The 21,844-nt window shown below is 59.5% G+C and overlaps 3 protein-coding genes across 4 annotated transcripts in view; all 3 read left to right on the top strand.

Moving 5' to 3' along the window:
• The first annotated feature begins 5 nt into the window (after positions 1 to 5).
• On the top strand, positions 6 to 6,731 carry CNPPD1 (cyclin Pas1/PHO80 domain containing 1). The gene is made up of 8 exons (XM_075756907.1): positions 6 to 288; positions 552 to 654; positions 3,234 to 3,315; positions 3,908 to 4,028; positions 4,121 to 4,249; positions 4,427 to 4,488; positions 4,725 to 4,842; positions 5,352 to 6,731. The coding sequence occupies exons 1-8, from the start codon at positions 220 to 222 to the stop codon at positions 5,973 to 5,975; spliced, it is 1,308 nt and encodes a 435-aa protein (XP_075613022.1). The 5' UTR covers positions 6 to 219; the 3' UTR covers positions 5,976 to 6,731.
• A 977-nt stretch (positions 6,732 to 7,708) lies between these two features.
• Positions 7,709 to 12,723, top strand: SLC23A3 (solute carrier family 23 member 3). Of its 2 annotated transcripts, XM_075755759.1 has the most exons (12): positions 7,709 to 7,880; positions 8,161 to 8,321; positions 8,865 to 8,959; positions 9,346 to 9,419; positions 9,738 to 9,919; positions 10,069 to 10,192; positions 10,556 to 10,703; positions 10,784 to 11,037; positions 11,234 to 11,339; positions 11,415 to 11,582; positions 11,760 to 11,855; positions 12,034 to 12,723. In XM_075755759.1, exons 1-12 carry the CDS (start codon positions 7,773 to 7,775, stop codon positions 12,384 to 12,386), a joined length of 1,869 nt encoding a protein of 622 aa, XP_075611874.1. In that variant the 5' UTR covers positions 7,709 to 7,772; the 3' UTR covers positions 12,387 to 12,723. The 2 variants fall into 2 exon arrangements, with proteins under 2 accessions (XP_075611874.1, XP_075611875.1); XM_075755760.1 differs by lacking the exon at positions 11,760 to 11,855.
• An 884-nt stretch (positions 12,724 to 13,607) lies between these two features.
• Positions 13,608 to 21,844, top strand: part of NHEJ1 (non-homologous end joining factor 1) — a 44,758-nt gene continuing 36,521 nt past the window's right edge. Inside the window, exons 1-5 of the mRNA XM_075756931.1 lie at positions 13,608 to 13,714; positions 14,334 to 14,519; positions 15,399 to 15,608; positions 17,618 to 17,756; positions 19,226 to 19,284. Coding sequence (XP_075613046.1) covers positions 14,334 to 14,519; positions 15,399 to 15,608; positions 17,618 to 17,756; positions 19,226 to 19,284 — 594 coding nt within the window. The 5' untranslated portion in view covers positions 13,608 to 13,714. The remainder of the gene's footprint in view (positions 13,715 to 14,333; positions 14,520 to 15,398; positions 15,609 to 17,617; positions 17,757 to 19,225; positions 19,285 to 21,844) is intronic.

A 21,844-nucleotide genomic window follows, 5' to 3' on the forward strand; every position in this document is an offset into this window, starting at 1 on the left:
CCGGAAGAGGAAGACCGGCGGCAGGACTCGGCCTAGCAGCCGTTTCGCGGTCTTCGCTCCGGTCGGTGGCCTCCGAGAGGCCTGGCATCTCGGAGGGGACTGGCTCTACGCCCTCGGAGCCGGCCCAGCACCCGTTAGCTGCCAGAGGGAACCCGATCTCGGAGCCGGCCCGGTACCCTCAGAGGGGACCCGGCAGCGCCTGCCCCGGCGGCGGGCGGGATGGAACTGGACGGGCTGCTGCTGGACGAGGAGGGCACCTTCTCCCTCAGCGGCTTCCAGGAGTTCACGGTGAGTGCCCTCCTGGGGTACCCCTTGTGGTGCCCGGTGTCCCCGGCCCAACTTGTCCCCAGCCCCTGGCTTCCGCAGGCCCCCGGGGCGTTCCCTCCCTAGGTCCTGGCCCCGAAGAGCCCCGTGTGACCGCACACCCGGGCCCCTGGCTGAGCACTTGGGGGTCCCGCCATCCCCGTCGTACCCCTAAGCTAGATTGATGTGGAGAGACCAGTATGGGGAGTGCTCAGGGCTTTTCTCACGTTCCCCCTGTCTGCCTGCAGTTCCTGCCCAGGCACCAGCAGCTGAGCGAGAGGGTGCGGAAGAGGCTCTATTATGGCTGGGACAAAGACTGCACCCTGGATAATCTCTCCAGCCCTGTGGCAGGTGGGTTGCTGAGTCTCCCCGAATGAGAATGCTGAGTCAAGGGGGTTGGAAGTAGCCCAGGGGCCGAGACCAACAAGTCACCCGCTCCCTCCCCAGCGCCAAATCCCACCCCTGCCCAGCCTTCCTTGCTCTGTGCAGCACAGCAGGCAGGATGCCAGAGTCTCATGGCTCCTGCTCTGTGTTTTATTGCCCTGTCTGGCCCACTACTGCATTTTTGGCACCTCATTGGTGTGCAGAGTCCTTTAAGTTGCTTGTGAATTCCTTGGCAGTGAAGGTCGTGTCCCTGTCCCTGATGAAAGGTGTGCTCTGCAAAGTACTGGGGAGTTTGTTTAGCTTCTAGTTGTGAGCACCAAGGAGACAAGTTCCTGCTGTGTATCTGTCTGGATCGCATCCCTTTTTTCCCTGTTGATTCAGCAGTGTTTGGGGGAGCAGAAGGTTGCAGCTGGGCTGAAGCTGAGGAGTTGGTGCAGGTGGTGGTAGAGAGGAGCGGTCAAGGGCAAGCAATGGTTTGCTGGAGCGCCTTCGCAGTGGGGTTGCATTAGTGGTTTCACTAGCTGCATGCTCATACAGCTTGCAGGGGGTATTGAGCGGGTATGGAAATGTGCTTGCATTCAAACCTCTTATGATATATTTGGGGAAACGGTCTGAAGTCCCCAAGAAGCTCTGTGTGGCGTACCTCAGCAAGGAGGGTGATGCTGGGAGTGTGGTGACAGAGCGGGGCCAGGCAGGGCAGCCCATTTCCTGGGTGCTGCTGGGAGTCATGAGTTCTGATGTGGGCGGTGTGAGGGAGGCATGTGGCTCGTTGTTGGGGCTGGCATCACACCTGGGTGTGAGATGGGGCTGTACACAGGATGCTACCAGTGTTGGAATTTCAAAGGGCACATTTGTGGAAGAAGACTCTCTTGAGGGCTACTAACTACAAAGACTGCCTGGCACCCCGGAAATGCCTCGGCTCCCACAGCTGGGGGCGGGAGGGGAGCTCATGCCTTCCTTCATGAGCTGCTATCAGCTGCTGTCGAAAAATGGGACCTAGGGCTATGGCCCCTGTGTTGGCACGGCTGTGCCGTTGCTACGTGGTGTGTTTATGGCAGTACTCTTCAAACGAGATAGAGGCAGTTGTGGGGAGAGTCCAAGGTAGCAGTAGAAGTTGGAAAAGGTCTTTGTCATTGGGGGGCAGTTGCAGGAGGCAGCGTGGGGCTGGCTGAGGAGATTGAAAAGTGTATTTGTACCTTCTGGTTATGTACCATAACCACCCTCAGCGTGCCCTGGCTATGAGATGAGGACAGCGATCAGCTGGTCTCCATGTCCTCCAGGGCAGGGTACGCTGTTATTGGTTGGATTTGTGGGCTGAAGAATTAGGTTTCATGTTGGGACAACAGGGCCTGGGGGGCCATGTGTACTTTCCATCCCTCAGGGCTTTGCTGCTGCCTCTGCGGTGGCTGGTGTGGTGGCACAAGGGTGGCCGAGAAGAGCAGCAGCAGTGCAAGAGGCTGGGAGCTGCCAACGGGTGGCTGGAGCTGTGTCTGCCCTGCTGTGGATGCCAGCAGTGGTGTGACTTGAGTGACCTGGGGAGGTCCTGTAGAGCAGTGTGTTTCTGAGCTTGGTGGCTGCTGTCAGGTAAATAATTCCTGTGGGATTGCAGCTGTTCTCTTAGTTGTTGGAAAGACATGGAAAAGAGGAATGTGGAGAGAAGATGTGGGTTATGTGGTAATGCTTCACCTGGGAGCTAGAAATGCGAGGCTGCTGGGACAAGCTCTGCTTTTGACTCTGTCAGCCAAGGGCCCAGCAGCAAAATGGAGCTGGAGTTGCCTGTCAAACACTTCTTGCCAAGCACCAGACTGTGGTGCTGTTTGGGATGCTCCCAGCTGGTCCTATCGCATTGAGAAGTGAGACAAGAGCTGCTGAAGCCATCTGCCAGCATCCATCAGTCTCTGGCCTTTTCAGTGCTTGAATGTTGAGGCATGTTGGGGGGGGGGCAGGGAGGGAACGGGCTGGGATGGGGAACTGCAGTTATACCATATTGCTGCTTCTGTGCCCTGCAAGTGACTCCAGGCTCCTGCTCATGTGAATATACTGTCCATCACCATCCTGGGGGCACTGGGGCTGTGGTGGGGGGGAAGGTGGGTCAGTGCTGATCAGCTCAGGAGGAGGAGGAGGATGGTGCTGCTGGTTGGAGGGGAGCAAAGGACTAGAAAAGGAAAGACCTGGTGTTGACATCGGGTCCTAGAAAGCCTCAGAAAGGGCTGCATGAGGTCTTGTGGGGTGAGGGGAGGGTGTTAGTCTCTCTGGCTGCTGGTAGCTCCCTGTGACGCAGACATGCTAATCTGGATCTGGCACTGCCACTGGGCCTTGGACGCTCACATCCTCTTCCTGCTTTGGTCTGGCTGTTCTGCCTATTTGTTTGTTCTTCCCTCATCCCTGACTTCTGATAAGTAAGGCCTGTCCTACCTTTATAGTTTAAATTAAACTTGAGGGGCTGAGCAAACACCAAGACTCGATGGGCTTGTGGGGAGAAGGGCAAGGGTGGAGGTGGACTGTGCTGTATGGGTCTAAACCCTTTTGCTGCTCTTCTGTCCTAGATATTGCTGTGGAGTTGCTGCAGAAAGTGGCTCCCAGCCCTATCCGCAGACTCCAGAAGAAGTATGTTTCTCATGTATCTCGGTAAGAAGCAAAACCTGTCTGTTCATGTCCTGCATCAGAAATGGGAGCTCTGGCTCCTGTGACTCACTTTGTCCCCTGGGTCAGCACTGACTTTGTGCTTAGGCCTGATTAGCGTCGAAGAGGAGCTGGGGGCAGGCGGCAAGGACAGCAGGCACAGTGGCTTCCTGACACAGCCAGGCCTGCTTCAGGTTGGCCCTGCTGTCTGGGGTGCAGGGGTGCTCTTGTTACAGGGAGTCTGTACTGCCTGGATCTGCAGCTCACTGTGCAGTCAGATCTGAACCCTGGGTCTGCTCTTAGCAGCTGAGCCCTCACAGCATGCCTGGCTGCAGGTTGGGCCGCTCTGTTTGGGGCTGGCTGTGCCAGGGAACAGAAGCCAGGGCTTTCTGTTCTCCATCCAGCATCCCTTGCACTTTCCTTGCTGCAGTTCAGGACAGCTGGCACAGAGCTGGCAAGGCTGGGATGTGTCTAGATGTCTATTTGCTAAACTTACCCGCTGCCTATGTGGGGAGGGAGCAGCCAAGTTGTGCCGTGACGGCTGGGATGTTTGTAGCACACAAATAACCTTCAGGTTGGTTCTTGCCCTGTCCCACAGGGAAGCTTGCATCTCACCCTGCTCCATGATGCTGGCACTGGTTTACATTGAGAGACTCCGGCACCGGAACCCCGAATACCTCCAGCAGATCTCATCTTCAGACCTCTTCCTGATCTCCATGGTGAGTGGTGTGGGCTGAGGGGTCACTGGGTGGGAGTGAGGCCTGGAGGAGTGCAGGGGGGACTGATATCCTGTCCTTTGTGCTGCTTTTAGATGGTTGCTAGTAAGTACCTGTATGATGAGGGTGAGGAGGAGGAAGTGTTCAACGATGAGTGGGGAGCAGCAGGGAAGGTGGATGTCCAGACCATGAACACACTGGAGATGAACTTCCTGAGTGCCATTGTAAGTGGGGCTGTCACTGTGGCCAGCTATTTCACAGAGCAGGGGAAAGGAGGCATTAAGGGGAGCCTGGATTTCTGTTTTTCCTCCACGTACTCCTATGAAGGAATAGAGAAGGATGTGGCTGGGTGCTGGGTGCTCTGCCCTGCCTGCGCTGACCTTTGGCTGCTGTCCCCGCAGGACTGGAGTCTCTACACAGACCCCCGGGAGCTGTTTGAAGTGCTGAGCTGGCTGGAAGGACGGTAGGTCTGTGGGGTGGGGGTGAGCCTTTCATCTGCCCTGCAGCCCTGGCCCCACCCCAGCTCAGAGCTAGTCCTGCTGCCGTGAAATTAGAGGTTGGGGTACCCGCGAACCTTTGCTGGTTCTGCAGCTCCCTTCCGTAGACCTTGAGCAAGGTCTTCTCGAAGGCTGCCTGGGCTGAAGCTTCTTTGATGGAGAAGGTCCACACTGCATCCCCCATTCCCTTTTTTTCCTGCAGTGTGGCAGAAAAGCAGGGCATGTGGCGTGGCTGGTTCACCTACACAGATCTCTGTGTCCTCATGGAGCAGTCCATGTGGCAGCATGTGCTGGGCCAGTTCTACCAGCAAGTGGTGAAGGTAAGGGCATGGGGCAGCAGCTACTTGAAAGAACGTGGGGCCCAGCAGGCCGTGGGTTTGGAGCAGGACCCTCTTTTCCACTGGGAACAGCAGCTGGGTTTGTTCCCTGTTGAAAAGGGAAGCTGTCAGAAGCCAGAAGATGCTGATTTGCAGCTGTGCTGCCTGAGGCACTGCAGCCTGGTGCTGGCTTAGTCTGTGCGCTGTGCTGGACTGCAGCCCCATGAGTTGTGGTGGTGGTGTGGAGGGAACTAGGTGCTGGCGGGGGATTTAAACAGGAACTGTTAGGTTTTAGCTGGGACACTTTGGTTTGTGGTATTTAGGCCCTGCTTTGAACAGGCTGCATGCCACCTGCTGTTAGCAGCGTGGCTGCCTGCTCCCTGGCATCCGGCGCCAGTGCTGGTGGTGCCATTTGCCATCATAGCTGCTGGGTCGATGTGTGGCCACGCTGGGTCATGGCTGGCTGTGGGGGGCTGCTGGGGGTCTGGGCTAACCATTGGCTTCCTCTGCAGCTGGCCTGCCTCCTGGGTGTGGTGTACCTGACTGGCTTCGCTGCTGTCTTTGCCTCCGTCACTGTGGTGCACCGGTCCGTCTGCATGAGGAGTGTCAGCCCTGCGGCCCCCCGGCCCGCACTGTTCCCCGAGGAGGGCAGCTGCCAGCTGGATGCCCAGCCAGCCCCTGACCAGCCCCAGCCCGAGCTGCCCCATGTTTCCCCGGCCAGCACCACCTGTTGCCTGGGGGAGAACAAGACGACCGAGGAGCCTCGTCGTGGGGGTGTCACGGCAACTGCGCTCTACCTGTGGGGCAGTGTGATGACGGCTCTGTCCTACCCAAAGGCACCTGATCTAGCCCAACACAGGAGCCCCCCACAAGGCCCCTTCCGGAAAGTACCCACTGCCTGTGAGAGATCTAACCATACTGCCCTCGCCGCAGCGCCCCACCAGCCTGGCCCCTTCGGACTTGCCGTGCTCCCGGCTCCACCAGTGCTCCACTGCCACATCTGCTCAGCTGGTGCGGGCCCCACATGGGATGCAGCCCCCCGCAAGGACTGGCTGGACCCCCTGGGGCTGAGGCAGTGCTCCCTGCACACTGCCATGGATCTCAGTAGAATCAAGAGCTTCATTTTTCCTAGCTAGGAGCACAGGGCAGCAGCCCCTTTCCCCTTCCCTCCTAGTGTGGCACAACTCACTCCCTTGCACTTTTGGGACCCCTGATCCCTGGGGCTGCATGGGGCTGGAGGCCCCTGTGTTACTTCCAAACCAGCATTTGTGTCTTCCCCACGCAGGATGGGGGTGTCCTTCACTTTGGGGGCTGCTGGGACAGGTTGGGGCAGAGCTGGCTTGCTGTTGGGGTGGGAACCTACTAGCTGGAGGGTAGAAATGGGGTGCCCTTGAGCTTGGGTGCTAGGGCAAGGGGGGTGTTATACCTCTTCCTACAGTAAGTGGGCAGCCCTTGGTGGTGCTGGGCAGAGGTGGCGTGTGGGATGTAGGATGCTGTGTGTGCAGGGTGGAGAGGCTGGGGCAGTGACCCCAGTGTGGGGGGACAGGGTGCTCCAGGAGGAGGTGGGGTCCTGGGCGAGGGGAGAGGAGGTTGAAAGAGAGGGGAGCGAGCAGCCTCGGAGGTGATGAGGTGTGGTTAAGGCTGAGCTTCCTGATCCTGCTTGTGTTGGGTGCTGTGAAACTAGGGTGCTCTGTGACCTCATCCCAAACCCCAGCTGCCTGTGGCTGTGAGCAAATGGTGCCTGACTGCTCCTTGGGGCGGGGAGATGGCTCCTTGTCTTGCTAACCAGCCTGGCTCATCGTGCCCCTTCTTTTTACTGTGGATTTTACACTTGTTTTTTCACTCTTTTGTAGATGCAAATCTCTTCCAATAAAAGTAGTTCTTGCTGTGCACCTGCCTTGTCCTGCTGAGCTGCTCTGTGCTGGCACCATGCCTAGGCCAGCGCGGAGCCCCATCCATGCAGCTGCGCTTGTTTTCTGAGCCGGTCTGCGAGGCAGATCCTAGGTGCTGGCAAGTGAGCCCAGGAGCAGTGAGGCCTGTCCTGCAGGGCTCAAGAGAGGGACCAGGCTCTCTGGTGACAGGGGACAGGAGGGACATCGGGTCTGGTGCCTGGGGAAGGCAGGAGCAGTGGGAGAGAGGAGGTTCCCCATCCTTGGGAATGCAGGGAATGCGTGGTCTCCACTGCTCTTTGCTCTCCAAAGTCTGTCCAGTTAATGAGTGAGCCCCGAGCAGCAAGGGATTATTGGCAGGGTCACCATTGTGGTTGCTGCAGAGCCATCTCTGCCTGGTGACAAAAATGTGAGCATCCCCTCTCTGTGCTCCCTTGGGAGCCTTCCTACCCAAGTGGGCAGCTCTTGTCCCTGGCATCCTTATCCAGCAGCAGGATTCAGTGCTCCTAGGAGCACGGGGGATGTGGTAGAACCCCATCAGAGACCCTCCTGGTGTGGGCACAGTGCCCACAGAGGTTAATGGCAGCACCTGGTGGAGGGCCTGTGCAGCTTCTAATGGGCTCCTCATGGCCTGAGGATGAGGAAGGGCTGGACCAGGAGAGCAGGGGGATGCCATGCTGGGGAGCTGGAGGATGCTGTTGGTGGGGATGCTCCAAGCATGTGAAAGCAGAGGTGTGTGTACTATGGACCACAAGAGGCAGGGATGGGACCTGAGCTGTGGGCAGTTGGTACTGTAACAGTGTCAGTGTCCTGGACATGGGTGGCTGTCACCTGGCCCTTGTGGTGACAACCCAGGGTGACACTTGCATTCCTGGCCACAAGGGCAGGTTACTCACCAACTCAAGTTAATGGCTAACCCTGGGGCAGCTCCTGCAGAAGGTGGAAGTTCAGCTGTGTGCAGGCTGTGAGGAGCCCTTTGGGGAAGTGGGAGCCTGCCCACCCCCTCCACACCATAAACTGGGAGCAGTGCAGGGAGGCAGCAGCATGAATGGCGGCCACCGCAGAGTGCTTGGTGCCCGGAGCCCTGCACTCACATCCTGCTCCCTGCAGAAGATGTGTTCCTGGATGCTGAGTTGTTGCTTAGCCCTTCAGGTAAGGGGAGGCCACAGTGAGCAGCCAGAGAGATGGGGTGATGGGGTAGAGGGCTGGGATCCTCACAGGTGGTAGGCCAGGGGCCGCATCCTGCTGGGCAAAGGGTGCTTGGGGCTCTGGCCAGGGTGTGTGGGCGGGAAGTGGGCAGGATGGCTGGGCAGGGGCAGGTGCTGCCCGGGGCGTGTCAGTGAGCACACATCCACCCGGGGTGCTGGGCATGGGGGGCTGCAGCTCTGGGCGCTGCAGGGAGTTGTGACCATCCATCCTCTTCCCCACGCAGCACCTGGCTGTGCAGGCCTCCTTGCTCTGCATCTTCCACCTCCTCCTCCTGCCCACCCTGCCCAAGGAGCCGCCCCACGCCCAGGCCACCAGCGAGCTGCTGGCACGCAGCCTCTTTGCCTGCGGCATCTCCACGGTGCTGCAGACTACCCTGGGGAGCCGGTGAGCAAGGGGGATGAAGGGGATGCATCTGTCACCCAAAGAAGGGTGACACCACAGGAGGGCACGTTTCTGCCCCCTCCTAGGCTGGGGGGAGGACAGGCTTTGCTGGGGGGGGGAAGGGCATGAGAACCAGGTTTTCTATAAGGATCCCTTGCCCATTACCTCTGTACAGCTGTCCCCTCCCCGCCATCACTACATCCTCCTCTCTCACACATCCCTCTAGCAAAACTGCTGTGCTTTCCCCTAGCTCCTGGCTTCCTTGCTTCAGCATCATAACGCAGCTCCTCCAGGTCACCCGGTGCCTGTGCTGGCCATGCAGAGGCCGGGCATGTGCTTTGTCAAATCCCCTGACCTCTGCGCACACCTCGTGTGCTGCCACATGGGATGTGCTAGGACACATTTGGGATATTGGGTGCCTTCCTGCCCCTTTGGGGTTCCCACCTCCCCCACTTCCCATCTCTCACTCCTCTGGCAGCCAGGGCTTTGGGAGCAGCCCTGTCCCCTCTTTCCTCCCTAACGTGCCCTTGCTGTCCCCTTCTCCAGGCTGCCGCTGGTTCAAATCCCATCCTTCGAGTACCTGGTCCCTGCCATGGTGCTGAGCTCCCACCTGTCCCTTGGTGCCAGCATGGACAGGAACGGTGAGCACAGCCCTGGAGCCTGCACCCCGTGGGGCCGGGGCCATGGCGGTGCCAGGGGAATGGCGGTGCCAGGGGAATGGCGGTGATGAGGTGCCTGGTGCACTGGGTAGGGATGAGAGATAGCATGGGGTCCTGCCTGCTGGCCCCTCTGGTGATGGTGCACAGCACCCTACTCACCTCTGAGCACACCTGCCGTGTTTCTGGGGCCATACCACAAGGTTTGTGGCCTATAATATGCCTGGGGCTGCCACCCTGGGTCAGGGCTTATGGGGATGCTTGTAGGCTGGCCCTTCTCCAGCCAGCAGCCCCTGCACTGCGTGTTCTTGGACCCAGCTCCAGGAGCTCAGCATCCACATGCATAGCATCCTTCCGAAATTCCCTTGCAGGCACAGCTGTGGCCAGCACATGTCCCATGCCGCACTGTGCTGTTGCAGGAAGCTGGACTGCTTCACTGCGAGAGGTGGGTGATCCTGCGCTGGGCTGGGGGTCCCCATCCTTCTGTTCCATCAGCACTCCAGTCACTACCTGCACCCCCAGCCCCTTTCCCAGCCCTCCTGTGGATTACCATGAATATGGGGGACACAAGGGGATGTGCAAAGGCAATGAGGGTTGTGGTGCACGTGGGTGCATGTGTTCCCCTGGGCTTGGGGTGAGTGAGCAGGGCTGGAGCATGGAGAGCAAGTGATACTACTGGGGCAGATGGGAGTGTGGCCAAGGAGAGGTGTTGGGCTGTTCTCTGTGTATCCTGCCCCATGGGTCCCATCCTTTCTTTCCGCAGGTCTCTGGAGCCGTGCTGATTTCAGGGCTGGTTCAGCTGGTGCTGGGAATGTCCGGCGTGGGTGGGTGGGCAGCCCGGCGCTGTGGGCCTATGGTCCTGGCCCCCAGCTTCTCCATCATTGGGCTGTCTGCATACAAGGAGGCCACTTTCTTCTGCTCCACTAACTGGGCGGTAGCTTTGCTGTACGTGAGCCCGGGGGCCACGCCGGTGTGCAGCCCACAGGGCTTCCCTCCACCGCGGGGACAGGAACAGGACATTCCCACAGTGCACGGCACATGTTTGGGGCCCCATGACCGTGATGCTGTGTGGTGACCCGTGCTCCCTCTCTTAGGCTCATGTTCCTCGCTGTCACCTTCTCCCAGCACCTGGGGTCCTGCCGCCTGCCCTTCTGTGCCTGGCCCCAAGCTCGGGGGGGGTCCGCAGAGCTGTCTGTCCCCACCCTGCGCACATTCTCGGTACTATGGTTTGTCTGCCCCTGCTCCTCCGCTGCACCCAGGCTTCTCTCCGAGCCTGGCTCTTTGATGTGTGGTTAGGTGGGACCCAGTGGCCCTGGAGCAGAATTGGGTGCTGGGAGCAGAGACGGGGAAGACCCAGTGCAGCTCCTGGGGTGTGGGCGCTCTTGGGGGAGCGCAGGGGACCTGTGCTCAAGGGTGTTGCAGCAGCAGAGCTTGGGATGCTCCCTGTGGGGGGAAGGGGAAATGTGGCATGGCTCCCTGGGAGAGGTGACAGGACAAGGGCCTGCTGTTTGGGGTACAGCAAGCAGGGTGCTGGCCAGGGGAGAAGAATTCCCTGCTGAGGTTCCCCTTGCTGCCTTGCAGGTACTGCTCCCATTTGCTGGTGTCTGCATTGTCTGTGCCATCCTCAGCCACCTCCGCATCCCCTGGGAATCGCTGGACCTGGCCGTGGCACAGCTGTCCTGGGCCAACAGCACCTTCCACACCCCTTGGCTCCGCATCCCCTATGCAGGTGGGGGACGGAGGGGCTGTGTGTGGCCATCTACCTTCAGCCAGGGCCTCCGTCACCCGTCCCTTCTCCCTCCGCTGCAGGCGAGTGGGGATGGCCACTGCTCACCCCCCGGGCACTGGCAGTCGGCATCGCCATGGCCATTGTTTGCAGCACGAACTCCATGGGCTGCTATGTGCTGTGTGGGAGGCTGCTGCGAGCCCCCCGGCTGCCCCCCCACGCCTGCAACCGGGGGCTCTGCACAGAAGGGCTGGGCAGTCTCTTGGCTGGGCTGCTGGGCACCCCAGGGGGCACTGCTGCCAGCATCGCCAACGCCTGCGCCACCGGCCTCACGCAGGTATGACCGGGGTGGGGGGAGGAAGATCGGCAAGGGATGGGGAGGCAATGGAGCAGGAAACGGGGGGACCTGTAGCACCCAGGCTGTCACTGAGCCAGCGCTGGGAAAGGCAGGTCTGTATGGCACTATGGGGGGGGGGGGGCAGAGTGAGGGGTGGCACTCCCCATCCTCACTTTTCCATCCTCCTTTCCACCAGGCTGGCTCTCGCTTCTCAGTGCAAGTAAGCGCGCTGGTGTGCGTGGTGCTGGGCATGTCCCCGAGGCTGGCAGGGCTGCTCACCCGCATCCCGCTGGCAGTTCATGGTGGGTACTCTGCCCTTCCCCTGCGCTGTGGTGTCTGTAGCCTGCCCGGTGCTGCCTGACTCCTGCCCCTCGCAGGGGGGGTGCTCTGTGTCACCTACGCCGTGGCTGTGGGCACGGGGATCTCCTACTTCCAGTACGCAGACATTGATTCCGGAAGGAACATCTTCATCGTTGGCTTCACCATGTTCATGGCGCTGCTGGTGCCGCGGTGGCTCAGCATGGCTCCGGCTCACCTGGCCACAGGTAGCAGGGACATTCCCCAGGGAAGGCAAAGCCTCAGGCCCCGTGGCGTGGTGACCACCATGGCAGCTCATGGCAGCAGGCAGCTCCCTCTTCAATCCCTGGGTCTGCCACAGCAGCTCCTGCCCCTTCCCTGCTGCTGGGCTGGGATGTCCTGGGTGATTCTGGCATCTCCTGCAGGCTGGGTGCCCCTGGACCTCCTCTTCCTTTCCCTGCTCATGGTGCCTGTCTTCTTAACGGGCTTCTTGTCATTTTTCCTGGAGAACACAGTCTCAGGTGAGGGGATGCTACAGCATGTCTGCATGAGACCCTGCTCTGGGATCATGGGATCATCCCCGAACCACCAGCTCTGCCCCCAGACAGCCCTGCTGGGGGGTCCTGGGGCTGGTGTGAGCTGGGACAGTGCAGCCGGAGGAAGGGGGTCCCATCTCACTGCCCGCTGCCCTGGTTGCAGGAACCCCGGAGGAGCGAGGGCTGCTCTCTGACATGGTGCTGTGGAAAGCTGGGGCAGGTGCTCGCCACCCCTGTGGAGAGAGGGATGAAGCCAGCCAGGTGTATGGGCTCCCTGCTGGGCTGAGGAGACTGCTGCCATCCTCCTGCAAAGCCTTCCCCTGCTGCTTCCTCTGCCCGGGGACCGAGGAGGAGGAGAAGGAGGAGGAAGAGGAGGAGGGCAGCCGTGCCCCTGAGGAGGGGACCACTGCCCCAGAGGAAGGGATGCACCTGCTCCCCAAACCCAGCTCAGGGGAGCTGCAGCCCTCCAGGAGGCCGAGTGAGATAGAGATGTCTGCATGGCACACGGTGGCCTGACCCCACAGCATGGGGACACCTCATGGGGGACCAAGGCTGTGCCCCCAAGGCAGCTTGCAAGCCACTTTGCTCCTTGTTTCTAAAGCCCCTGTGGACTGGAGGGACCTGTGCTTCCCCACTTCCAGCACAAACCTCATTTCCCTGCTTGGGAGTGAGCTATAAAACCCTTCAACCACCTCTGCCCTTTCCAGGGGAGTCCTTTCCAGCCAGGATTTGCTTGGGAGATGCCAGCCTACCCTCCCCTGAGGACTGTGACCGTGGAGGGCATGGCCACCTGGTGCTGCGCACAAAGTCCCACCTTCTTCTGCACCCCAACCTGGCTGTGCACCCCAAACTGTCCTGCACCCTGCCTGGGTCCTGCACCCTAAAAAGCCCTTGTCTGCTCCGACCTCCCCGGCACTCCCTTGGGACGCAAACCCTCTGCCGTGCCAAAGGTGGCTGCAGCCTGCACAGCAGGGAGAAGGGGTGAGGGAGGGAGTGTGAATAGGGTGAAAATGGAGAGCTCATGGGGAAGTTTGTGGGTGCAGGGTGGCAGTTTGTGGGTGCAGGGTGGATGGCCTCCATGCATGGGGTGCAGGTGGGGGATCACAGTCAATGTGTGGGTGCTGGGAGTGCACAGTCAGTACCTGGGGCAAGGATGGGGCTGTGCTCAGTGTGGAGGAGGCTGGAGGGCATGGGGATGCGTGGTGTCCTTGTCCCCGGCAGGCTGGCACAGCCCAGCTCTGTGGTGTCTTTTGAGCTCAGTCCCTGGGCACGGGGGGCACAGGCACACCAGCCCCAGCTATGCAGGGCTCACTGGGGTGCAGCAGCTAAGTCCCCTGCAGCTGCTGGGGCCGAGGGATAAACCTGGGGCCAAGGGACAGGAGCCGCTGGCTGCTGCCGCCTCTCCAACTGTGCCTGCAGCCTGAGGGCTGTCCCCAGCTGGGCGCTTGTACCAGCAGATTTCATAACAGGAGCAAGCGCAAGACAAAGTCTTAAGGCATTTCAGTCCGCATCGCTTTGCACAGCATTTTGGCTGTGGCACTTCCTGTGGCAACTGGGGATGCTCGAGCAGGACACGTCAGCTTGGGTCCTCGTCCTCCTCAGCAGGTAAGGGAGCAGGAGCAGTAGCTCCTTGGGCCCTGAGGAAGTGACGACCGTGGCCATTTCCCCATCTTGGTGACCCGTGGTGCTACATATCCCGGCGTGCCCCGGCCCCTCGCACACCGCGGAAGAGAGCAGCATGCTGGGAGCCGTAGTCTGGCCCTCGCCTCCGGCCCGGCATTGCTCGCCTCTGCAAAGCCCCTCGCCCCGACAGCCTTTGGCCTGCCTGCTCCTTTTGCCCTCGGGTAACTCCGCGTCTCCAGAGAGCCCCAGTCCTGCAGGCACCCCGGAGACACCGGGTTCCTGAGTGTTTTGGCAGGCATGAAGCCTGTCACAGGGAGGAGCAGGAAGCAGCAGTGCTTGTGGGTGGCATGGGTTGCTGCCGGCGCTCTGCTGGCATCAGTGCAGGCAGGGGAAAGCGCGTGGCTCGCGTGGAGAACGGGGACGGAATGTCTGAGCAGCAGGAGGGCTGCAAGCATCCTGCTGCCCATCCTGGTGCAAGTGGGGCAGCTTAAATGTTAATTTGGATGTGGAGGTCCAGCTGTATTAATGGCAGCAAGCACGGGATAACACTGGGGAGGCAGCAGTTACACTGCCATGTGTCTGCTGGTGCATTTGAGGTGCTTATTGTGAGCTGGGGTAGGAACTGCCCTGCACAGAGCTCCCCAAAATGCCCACCCCAGCAGAACTGCATACGTGTGCAGGAATGTGTGTGACCAAAGCTGGTGGAGCATCCTCACCTCAGGGCTGGCAGCGTGGAGGGGCTGGCAGGGACTGAGGGTCCCTGTGAGGCCACTCCTCAGACCAGGGACTAGGGTCTTCCTGGATGGGGGATGAGGCAGAGAACTGATTGCTCTCTTGCAGATGGAGGGCTCCAAGGAGCTGGAAAACAGCCTCCTGACACAGCCCTGGGCTTCTGTTTGCTTTGGCGAGTCTGTTTTTCTTGCCAAAGCGTGCTTCAGGGATACTGGCTACATCCTGCTGATCTCCGACCTCAGCAGCGTCTGGTATGAGAGTGCAGATGCCGAGGCTGTGGGACAAAGGTCCAAGGTGAGTGTCTGGAAAGTCCAGGGATCTCTTTTCTCCTTGTAGCAGCTGATGTGCCAGCATAAACTGCTTGGTGACACAATGACTGCTGGGTCTGACAGGGCTCTGGTGCAAATGCCTGGCCTGGGAAGTCCCCAGGCAGCTCTGCCCAAGCACGGTTGGCTGACCACCCCTGTCCTGGGAGAGTAGGCCAGGCTATTTAGCACACCTGGGGCAGCCAGGTGTTCACTGGGACTGCGTGCTGAGGCTGGCACACTCATTTCACTTGTGGGCTGGATGGGCAGTGGGTTTTCCCACGGCCAGCGTGCTAAGGAGGAGCTTAAAACACAGCTGCCTTCCCACCCATGGTGGAGAGACTCCTGTTCACCTTCATAGCCAGGCACAGGCTCCCATGGGGCCATGCCTCATCCCCTCACCCTAGTCTGTGTGCCCAGGCTCCCATGTGCTACCCCTGTCTGCCATGTCCCTCTGTCACAGAGTGGCTGTGCTGAGTGGCTGGTGGCAGGAGGGGTGGGCACGCAGCAGCAGCCGCCATTTCCTAGCTCTGGCAGTTGAGCTGAGCTGTGACAGCTCTTATCCAGCCTGTGATGCTTGTAGTGACACGCAGGGCAGGTGCGCTAGTGGAGACCATTGCACCCTACCCACCACCCAGACCCTCCTGGGCCGGCAGGGTGGAGGAGCCTTCCCAAGCTCAGTTGGCCTAGGAGAACCAGTGGGGAATGTCCAGTCGTGGGACTGAAGCGAAGGCCCAGGGATGGCTTTTTGCAGCGCTGGGACAAGCAGAAGTAGTTTGGCTCTTTATGTGCTGGGGTTTCTGCTGCTTTTTTCACAGTGCCGAGCTACCCGGGGCGTTACTGCACCCCTAACCTTGCCTTTCCCCAGGAGCTGAACAAGCGGCTGACTGTCCATGTGTCCTCCTTCCTGCACCGCTTGTGCAACCTGATGCGCCCCTTGCTGACAGGGGAGCCAGATGCCACCACCTCCTTCTCCTGCCACCGCACTGCTGGTGGGCTCAGCCTGCACGTGAAGAGCGAGCTCTCGGGACTGCCCCTCTACTGGGACTTCCACTGCTGCCCTGCTCCCATGGAGATGGTGAGCAAAGCTGCAGAGATTTTGGAGAGGGGGGACAGCCAAAATTAAGAACTGTTTCCTAATGCTTAGAGGCTTTGGGGTGGTCTGGGGCCATGCTGGTGGCTGTGGGGTGCCTGCCTTTGCCTGCTGTTCCTCCCAAGGTTGACTGTGCCCATTTCTTCCCATTGAGGCTTTGGCACCTTGGTTGGTGCCCTGCAGCGAGGCAGGGGCGGCCCAGCACATGCTCCTGCCAGGGCAGCAGGGACATGTCCAGTTTGGGATGACGCCCTGCCAGCACCCCAGCACAGCACAGCGATGTGCTTCTCCTTTGGTGCCTGCTGTGAAGCAGGGCACAGAGCAGCAGGTACCCCCAGAGGACCCACAGGTGGTCTGTTGCGACAGGGGAACTAAAGCGGGGTCTCCCCGGCCTTTAAGGAGTTGCTCTTACCACGGGGCTGCCGAACGCTTTGGGTTTCGGGAAGCAGCCCCTGGAGCCCGGTGCGGCAAGCTGAGCACCCAGGGGCAGCACCTCTGCCGGCAGCCCCGGCCGGCGGGGTGGGCTCTGCGGGGCAGGGGCTGCTCGGGCCGGCCCCCGCCACCCCCGGCACCCCGGGGCCCTGCGGCCCAGCGCGCACAAGAGGGCGCCCGGCACCCGCTAACGGCTTCGGCGGAGCCTCCGGCGGCAGCCCCGGGCCCGGGCCCTGCGGCTCCGCTGCGGGCGAGCGGCCGCGGGAGGCATCGCGCTAAATCCCCGACATCGCCTTCCCGCCGGGTCCCCCGGGTCCTGCCGCGGGGCACGTCCCTTCTGCCCCCCCGAATGGCTGTGCTTGGGCATCACCGGGAGGAGAGCTGGGCTCCCTAAATGCTGTGGGGGTGTCTGTCCTCGCTTTCGAGGTTGAACTGGGGAGCAGATAAACTCGGGGTCCCAGCTTGGCTCACCCTAGGGACTTTCTGCCCCTCCCTGGGCAAGAAGCATGAGGCTGAGCTGAGAAGGTGCAAAGCCCGAGCTCTCCCTTGGCTTGGAGTTCTGGTGACTCTCTGCAAGGCCCCCAGGAGGTGGGAAGCAGTTGGGGAGCTGAGGGTGGCCAGTGTGGATGCAGGAATGGGGACCGGCTCTGCCCTGCTAAGCTCAGCAGCTGGCCAGGGGCTCGAGGCAGGCACAGAGCCCACCTGGCAAACCACGCATCCCAGCTCTGCAGCGGATGGTGCCCTCTGAGCACTTGGGTGGCTGATGGCCATCACCTCTGTTTCTCGTGCCTTGGGGTGAGCAGAGCGCAGAGCCCACCGTGGGGCTCATTGCTGGAGTGAGAAGGCTTTGTGAGCGATGCTGGGTTTGCTGCCCTCTCACTCATGGGCTCAGCCCAGCCACAAAGTCAAGGGGTGTGCTAGAGTAGGGCGATCCCAAACACCCTCCCAGGGGCTGCAGGAGGTGATGGGGCAGGGGACAAGTCCAGAGCTCTGCACAGGGCTTGTACGGCCATAAGCTAAGGGTGAGTGCTGTGGGCTGCAACGGGGAGCTGCAGCCTGTGTGAGTCCTGCACATAGGGATCCCTTCTGCTTTTGATCTCACCTCCGTGGAAAAGTCTCTCCTGTTCCTCGAGTTGCAGTTTGACATCTCGGGTCCTTCTGGTTTTTCACACAGCTATGCTTGTTTCTTGCTTACAAACATGCCTTGGGGTGCGCAGAGCTGTGGGGAGGGTCTGGGTGGTGCATGGGGGGCTCTCTGCCTCCTGCTGCACCCCAAATGGCAGGTGGAGCATTGCCTACCCCTCTCCCCATCAGGCTCTCCCACCCAAGCTCTCCCCAGCTGTGAAAGCATGGAGCTGGAATGGAGGGACATGTCCCACAGCATCCTGCCTCCCTTCTCCCAGTTCATGTCTTTTGACCACTTCCCACTGGATTTGGGTGAGACGTAGGGTAGCATGGGGAGCCCTGTGTGACCTGAGGTGCTGGCTGCCCTTCTTTGACCTCTCTGGGGACAGCTGTGTGCATCCCTGAACCTTCCCTAGAGTGTCCCTTCTCTATCCTAGGTATCCCGTCACCTCGTGCGGCCCCTGATTCAGATGAGCCTGGCGCTGCAGGACCAGGTGCAAGAGCTGACCTCCCTGCTGCTCCAGAAGGATGCTGAGATCGAAGACTACAGGGAGAGCGGGGCTGCTCTCAGCAGAGGTGAGGGATGCCCAGGGCCGAGAGAGAAGCGAGTAGGGAGCGAGTTTCCTCCTTAGCAGGAGGCTGGCATGCTCTGCTCCCTCTGGCTATTACCCAGCCAGGCTTGCGTTTCATGTTCAGCCACTCTGGCAGCAAGACAGTAGCCAGGAGGCTGGGGAGCAGCCCCTGGGGAGAGCTGGGGGAGGAACAGCCTTTGACCGGTAGCCGGAGGAGTTGGGGAGTCGCCAAGGGGCTCTCCGCTTTGCTGAGAGCACCTGGCTGCTCCCCAGGAGCTGGCGGGGATGCCAGCGAGGGCCAGCCCCGCAGTGGTGTCAGGCTCCCTTCCCAAGCGCCGTAGCTCACAGAGCATTTGGAGAGCAACCAGGGGCTCTCGGCTCTCCCTGTCACAGGAAATGCAGCTGTATGTGTGGGCCCCCCTCCAGCGCCCAGCCTGCCTTGCCGATCGGGGGAATGGGTGGGAGGAAGCCCCCGTGGGTAGGACGTGGGTTAGGACCTGCCTGGGGGAACCATCCGGGGGGGTTGTGCTTCACCCAGGGAGGTTGGCTGGGTGCTGTTTTTCCAGTCATCCCTTGCTTGCGCTGTGCTCTGTCCCGCTGCCAGAGGTGATACCTGCCCTTCCATGGGAACCTTGGTCCCCTGGAATGTGGGGTCTGATGGAGTCCAGCCCTGACTTGTGGTATCATAGCCAGGAAGGTGATGTGGTCCGGACCCTGTCCCGTGGCAGGTACCCCACCACAGGAGCCTAGATCTGCCCTGCAGCTGACTAGAGCTGTGCCAGCCAGCCACAATCTCCTCTCTCCTGCTGCATGCCAGCTCGGCAGGGCTCGGAGCAGCCAGGACAACTCAGTTTGGGTCCAGGGACTGATGCTGGACCCGGTTTGGGTCCATGGACTGATGTTGCTTTCCAGGGCAGGAAGCTGGGAGGAAGCTTTGCACCAGCTCTGGCCAGGTGCTGCTCCAGACAACATCTTAGCAATGATGCAGAAAAATTAGTGCTTTGAAGGAGGCACAGAGAAGAATGAGGCATAACAGAGTTTTGTCCCTGCCCTGGAAGAGGACACAGGCTGTCTCCAGAAAAGCAGCTGGAGACAAGCAGTCCCCTGTCCCGTGGTGTGTGGCTGAATGGTCCTCAGACCCAGGCAGCTCCTTCAAGCTGGGAATGGTGCTGAGCACATCCTGCCACTGTCCCCTGCTCCTCTGTGTGGGAGGGTGCTGGGACAAGTGTGGATGGGCTGTGGGCTCTGCTACCTGGCTGCTGTGTGCATCAACAGGCTCAACCTTATTCCCCCACTTCCCTGTGGTCCTTGCACCTTCTGCTAACTGGGTGACAAGTCCCTAGCCCAAGGGACCTGCTGGGGTCTCCCGCTGGCTCTGGGATGAGCATGCTGGAGCTGTTCCTCTGCAGCCTGCTCGTCTTGGGGGGGAGGTCTGGCCAGACCTGCCCAAGCTGATCCTGCTCTCCCTTGCAGACCGCCTGCGGACGGAGCCCTTCTGGGAGGAGACGTTTCAGCAGAACTTCATGGCTGAGGTAAGGAGTTGTGCAAGTTCTTCCTCCTTTAGTAAATGGGTGGTGGGGAGCCAGAGCTAGCAGCGCCAGTGCAAGGTGTGCTGGGCTGGATGGGGTTGGCTGGACTTGCCTGGAGAGGGGTAATGCTCACTGGCTCTCCCCTTGGCCCTCCTCGTGTCCTTGCACCTGGTCTGCAGGGTGAGCAGAGCTGGGGGCACATCTAGTATGGCCGCGTGGGGATGTGGCACCGTGTTTTGTCACCCTCTTGTCACTGCCTGGCTGCTGGGAGCTGCCGGGGGTGGGAGCCGGGCTGGCTGCTCTGTGGGAGCCTGCCATCGCTGTGGCATCCTCACCTACCTCCCGTGCTTGCCATGGACCTGAAACACCAATGCTGATGGCAGGCAAGGAGCAAGTGAATGAGGAGAAGCCATCTGCTCCGTTCAGTTCATCTGCTGTTTTTAGGGGTGGCTTTGCAGTGATGCATTGTGGGGACAAGTGCCTTTCAGCCTGTTATCTGTGCCGTGCTCACTGCTCTCCCCTTGGCTCTAAAATCAGACATGTGCTTTGGAGAAACAGGGGCTGGAAGGAGAGACTCTTTCCTCTGATCCTCTTTCATTACTGGAAATAATCACAGAAGCATAAAAATGATTCAAACCAATGTGGCAAGACCGGAAATGATTGATGCCCATTGAGGCAAAAAGACTCAGGATGCCTCTGAGTCTTCCTGTACTCACTGTGAAGGTGCAGGATTGGGGAGTGGTGGTGTCTGCTGGGGACCAGGGAGGCACCCAGGGTGTCTGTGGTGTCACATGGGCTTTGAGAGGACATTGCTTTGTGCGACACACGCTGGTGCTCTTGCACAGCCAGCAAAAAAACATCTGCAGAGTTTCTAAAAATTAGAGGTGATCCCCCTTTTATATGAGAGGCATTGCATCCAGCGCAGGCAACTTGCGTTTCCCTCGGTTATGATGGATAGAGATGAATTCACTGCTGGACTGCAACTTGGAGGTTGCCTAGGGACCTATGATCATGACCAGATTACATTCACCCTGGGCAAAGAAAGGACATTCCTAAACAGTAATTTATATCCTTCATGCTTTGAAAGGGCTAATTTCCCAAAGCAGGGGGAAAATTATGAGTGAAATCAGCTTGGAGGAAACATTTAGATAGAAAAATGTGAATGAAAATGGTGAGCTCTTTCAGAAGAATTTCAGAAGCCACAAAAAGCCACAATTCCACAATCAAGAAAGAGGGCAGTGCTGGCCGAGAGCCCGTTCTGGTTCAGCGGCAAAGTGAAGGCAGCAATTAGAAATAAAAGAGCAGTTTATAACAAATGGGAGAGCGGGAGTAGATAGCAATCAATATAAATTAGAAATTATGAAGTGTAGAAAATGGATAACAGAGGCTAAAGACATCAGGGAAAAATCATGGAGACGGACAGAAGGAAAGGCTTTTATTTACTGTAGCAGGAGAAAACCCCAAGCTCCCAGCAACGGGATAAAATTATTAGTAGACAGAGGTGGTAAAATGATTGATACTGGAGCAGACATGGCAGAAGCAGTCAGTAAATGTTTCGGTGCTGTCGCTGGAAGGATGCAGGCAGATGTGCCAGGATCGGGAGATGACCAAGTGCGTCTTTGTCCAAGGGGTGGCTGAACAACATCTGCTAAAGATGAACATCAGGCTTGAAACTCAGAGTCCTGCAAGATCTGGTAGGGTGTGGGGCATGGGGGGGGAGTGCTCGGTGGTGTAGCATGGGCAGGAGGGGAGCAACGCAACCCTGCACAAAGGTGTGCAAAAGCAGCTGATGGGGAGCTCATCTGGCAGAGACTTAAAAGATGGGAGGGCAGTTGGTGCTGTGTGTCCTGGGAACAGCCCAGGAGCGGTGTCTTGGGGCCGGAGCACCGGACGGGGAATGGGAGGGTTTGGAAGATGCTCCCCCTCTGCATTCCCTGGCAGCCAGGTCTGAGCATCGGCCGCAGGGGAGAGGCTGGCAGAGAGATGCAGTTGTGTGTTCAGTCTGCCTGAGCGAATCTGTCCTCTCTGCATTCATCCCGTTGCTTTATAAACCCACTGATGATGCTTTTGGCCCACGTACCATCCTGCAGCAATGAGCCATGAGATGCGAGCAGCTGCTGCCTTTGGTTTGAACGTGGCACCCCATCGATCCTCCTGATGCCTCCTAGGTCTTGTGTTAGTGAGGAACATCAAACACGGTTTTGCAGCTCTCCACCACTAAATCTGGCTGTTCACCCCAGTCTCCTCTCTCTTCCTGCAACAGAAGTGTGGGCTGGATGATCTCGTTGTCTCTGGGCAGGTATTTCAGAACCCCCGGATAATTTTGTACTCCATTTGCTAGCTCCAAAAAGTAGCAGCACGAGGGGCTGGGGTCCCTTGGGACGTGCTGCGGGGAGTTGGGAATGCTGCGATCGACTCCCCTGTCTGGGTTTCCAAAAAGACGCCGGACAATCAGCACGGAGTCGCAGGAATGAATTGAGGGCTGGGGAGAGAGCCCGGCATGGAGAGACTTGGAAGGGAAGAGCTCCGTCTAGTTTATCAGGGAGAAAATTGAGAGGCGCCT

This window comes from Balearica regulorum, chromosome 6 (assembly GCF_011004875.1).
Source record: "Balearica regulorum gibbericeps isolate bBalReg1 chromosome 6, bBalReg1.pri, whole genome shotgun sequence".
NCBI lineage: Eukaryota > Metazoa > Chordata > Aves > Gruiformes > Gruidae > Balearica > Balearica regulorum.

What these genes read in the sequence shown, in the direction of transcription:
- SLC23A3 (XM_075755759.1), top strand. Translation starts at nt 7,773, where the DNA reads ATGAATGGCGGCCACCGCAGAGTGCTTGGTGCCCGGAGCCCTGCACTC. An exon ending in GTTGTTGCTTAGCCCTTCAG is followed by an intron (nt 7,881 to 8,160) that starts GTAAGGGGAGGC and finishes TTCCCCACGCAG; the next exon opens with CACCTGGCTGTGCAGGCCTC. An exon ending in TGCCAGCATGGACAGGAACG is followed by an intron (nt 8,960 to 9,345) that starts GTGAGCACAGCC and finishes ATTCCCTTGCAG; the next exon opens with GCACAGCTGTGGCCAGCACA.
- CNPPD1 (XM_075756907.1), top strand. Translation starts at nt 220, where the DNA reads ATGGAACTGGACGGGCTGCTGCTGGACGAGGAGGGCACCTTCTCCCTC. An exon ending in GCGGCTTCCAGGAGTTCACG is followed by an intron (nt 289 to 551) that starts GTGAGTGCCCTC and finishes GTCTGCCTGCAG; the next exon opens with TTCCTGCCCAGGCACCAGCA. An exon ending in ACCTCTTCCTGATCTCCATG is followed by an intron (nt 4,029 to 4,120) that starts GTGAGTGGTGTG and finishes TGCTGCTTTTAG; the next exon opens with ATGGTTGCTAGTAAGTACCT.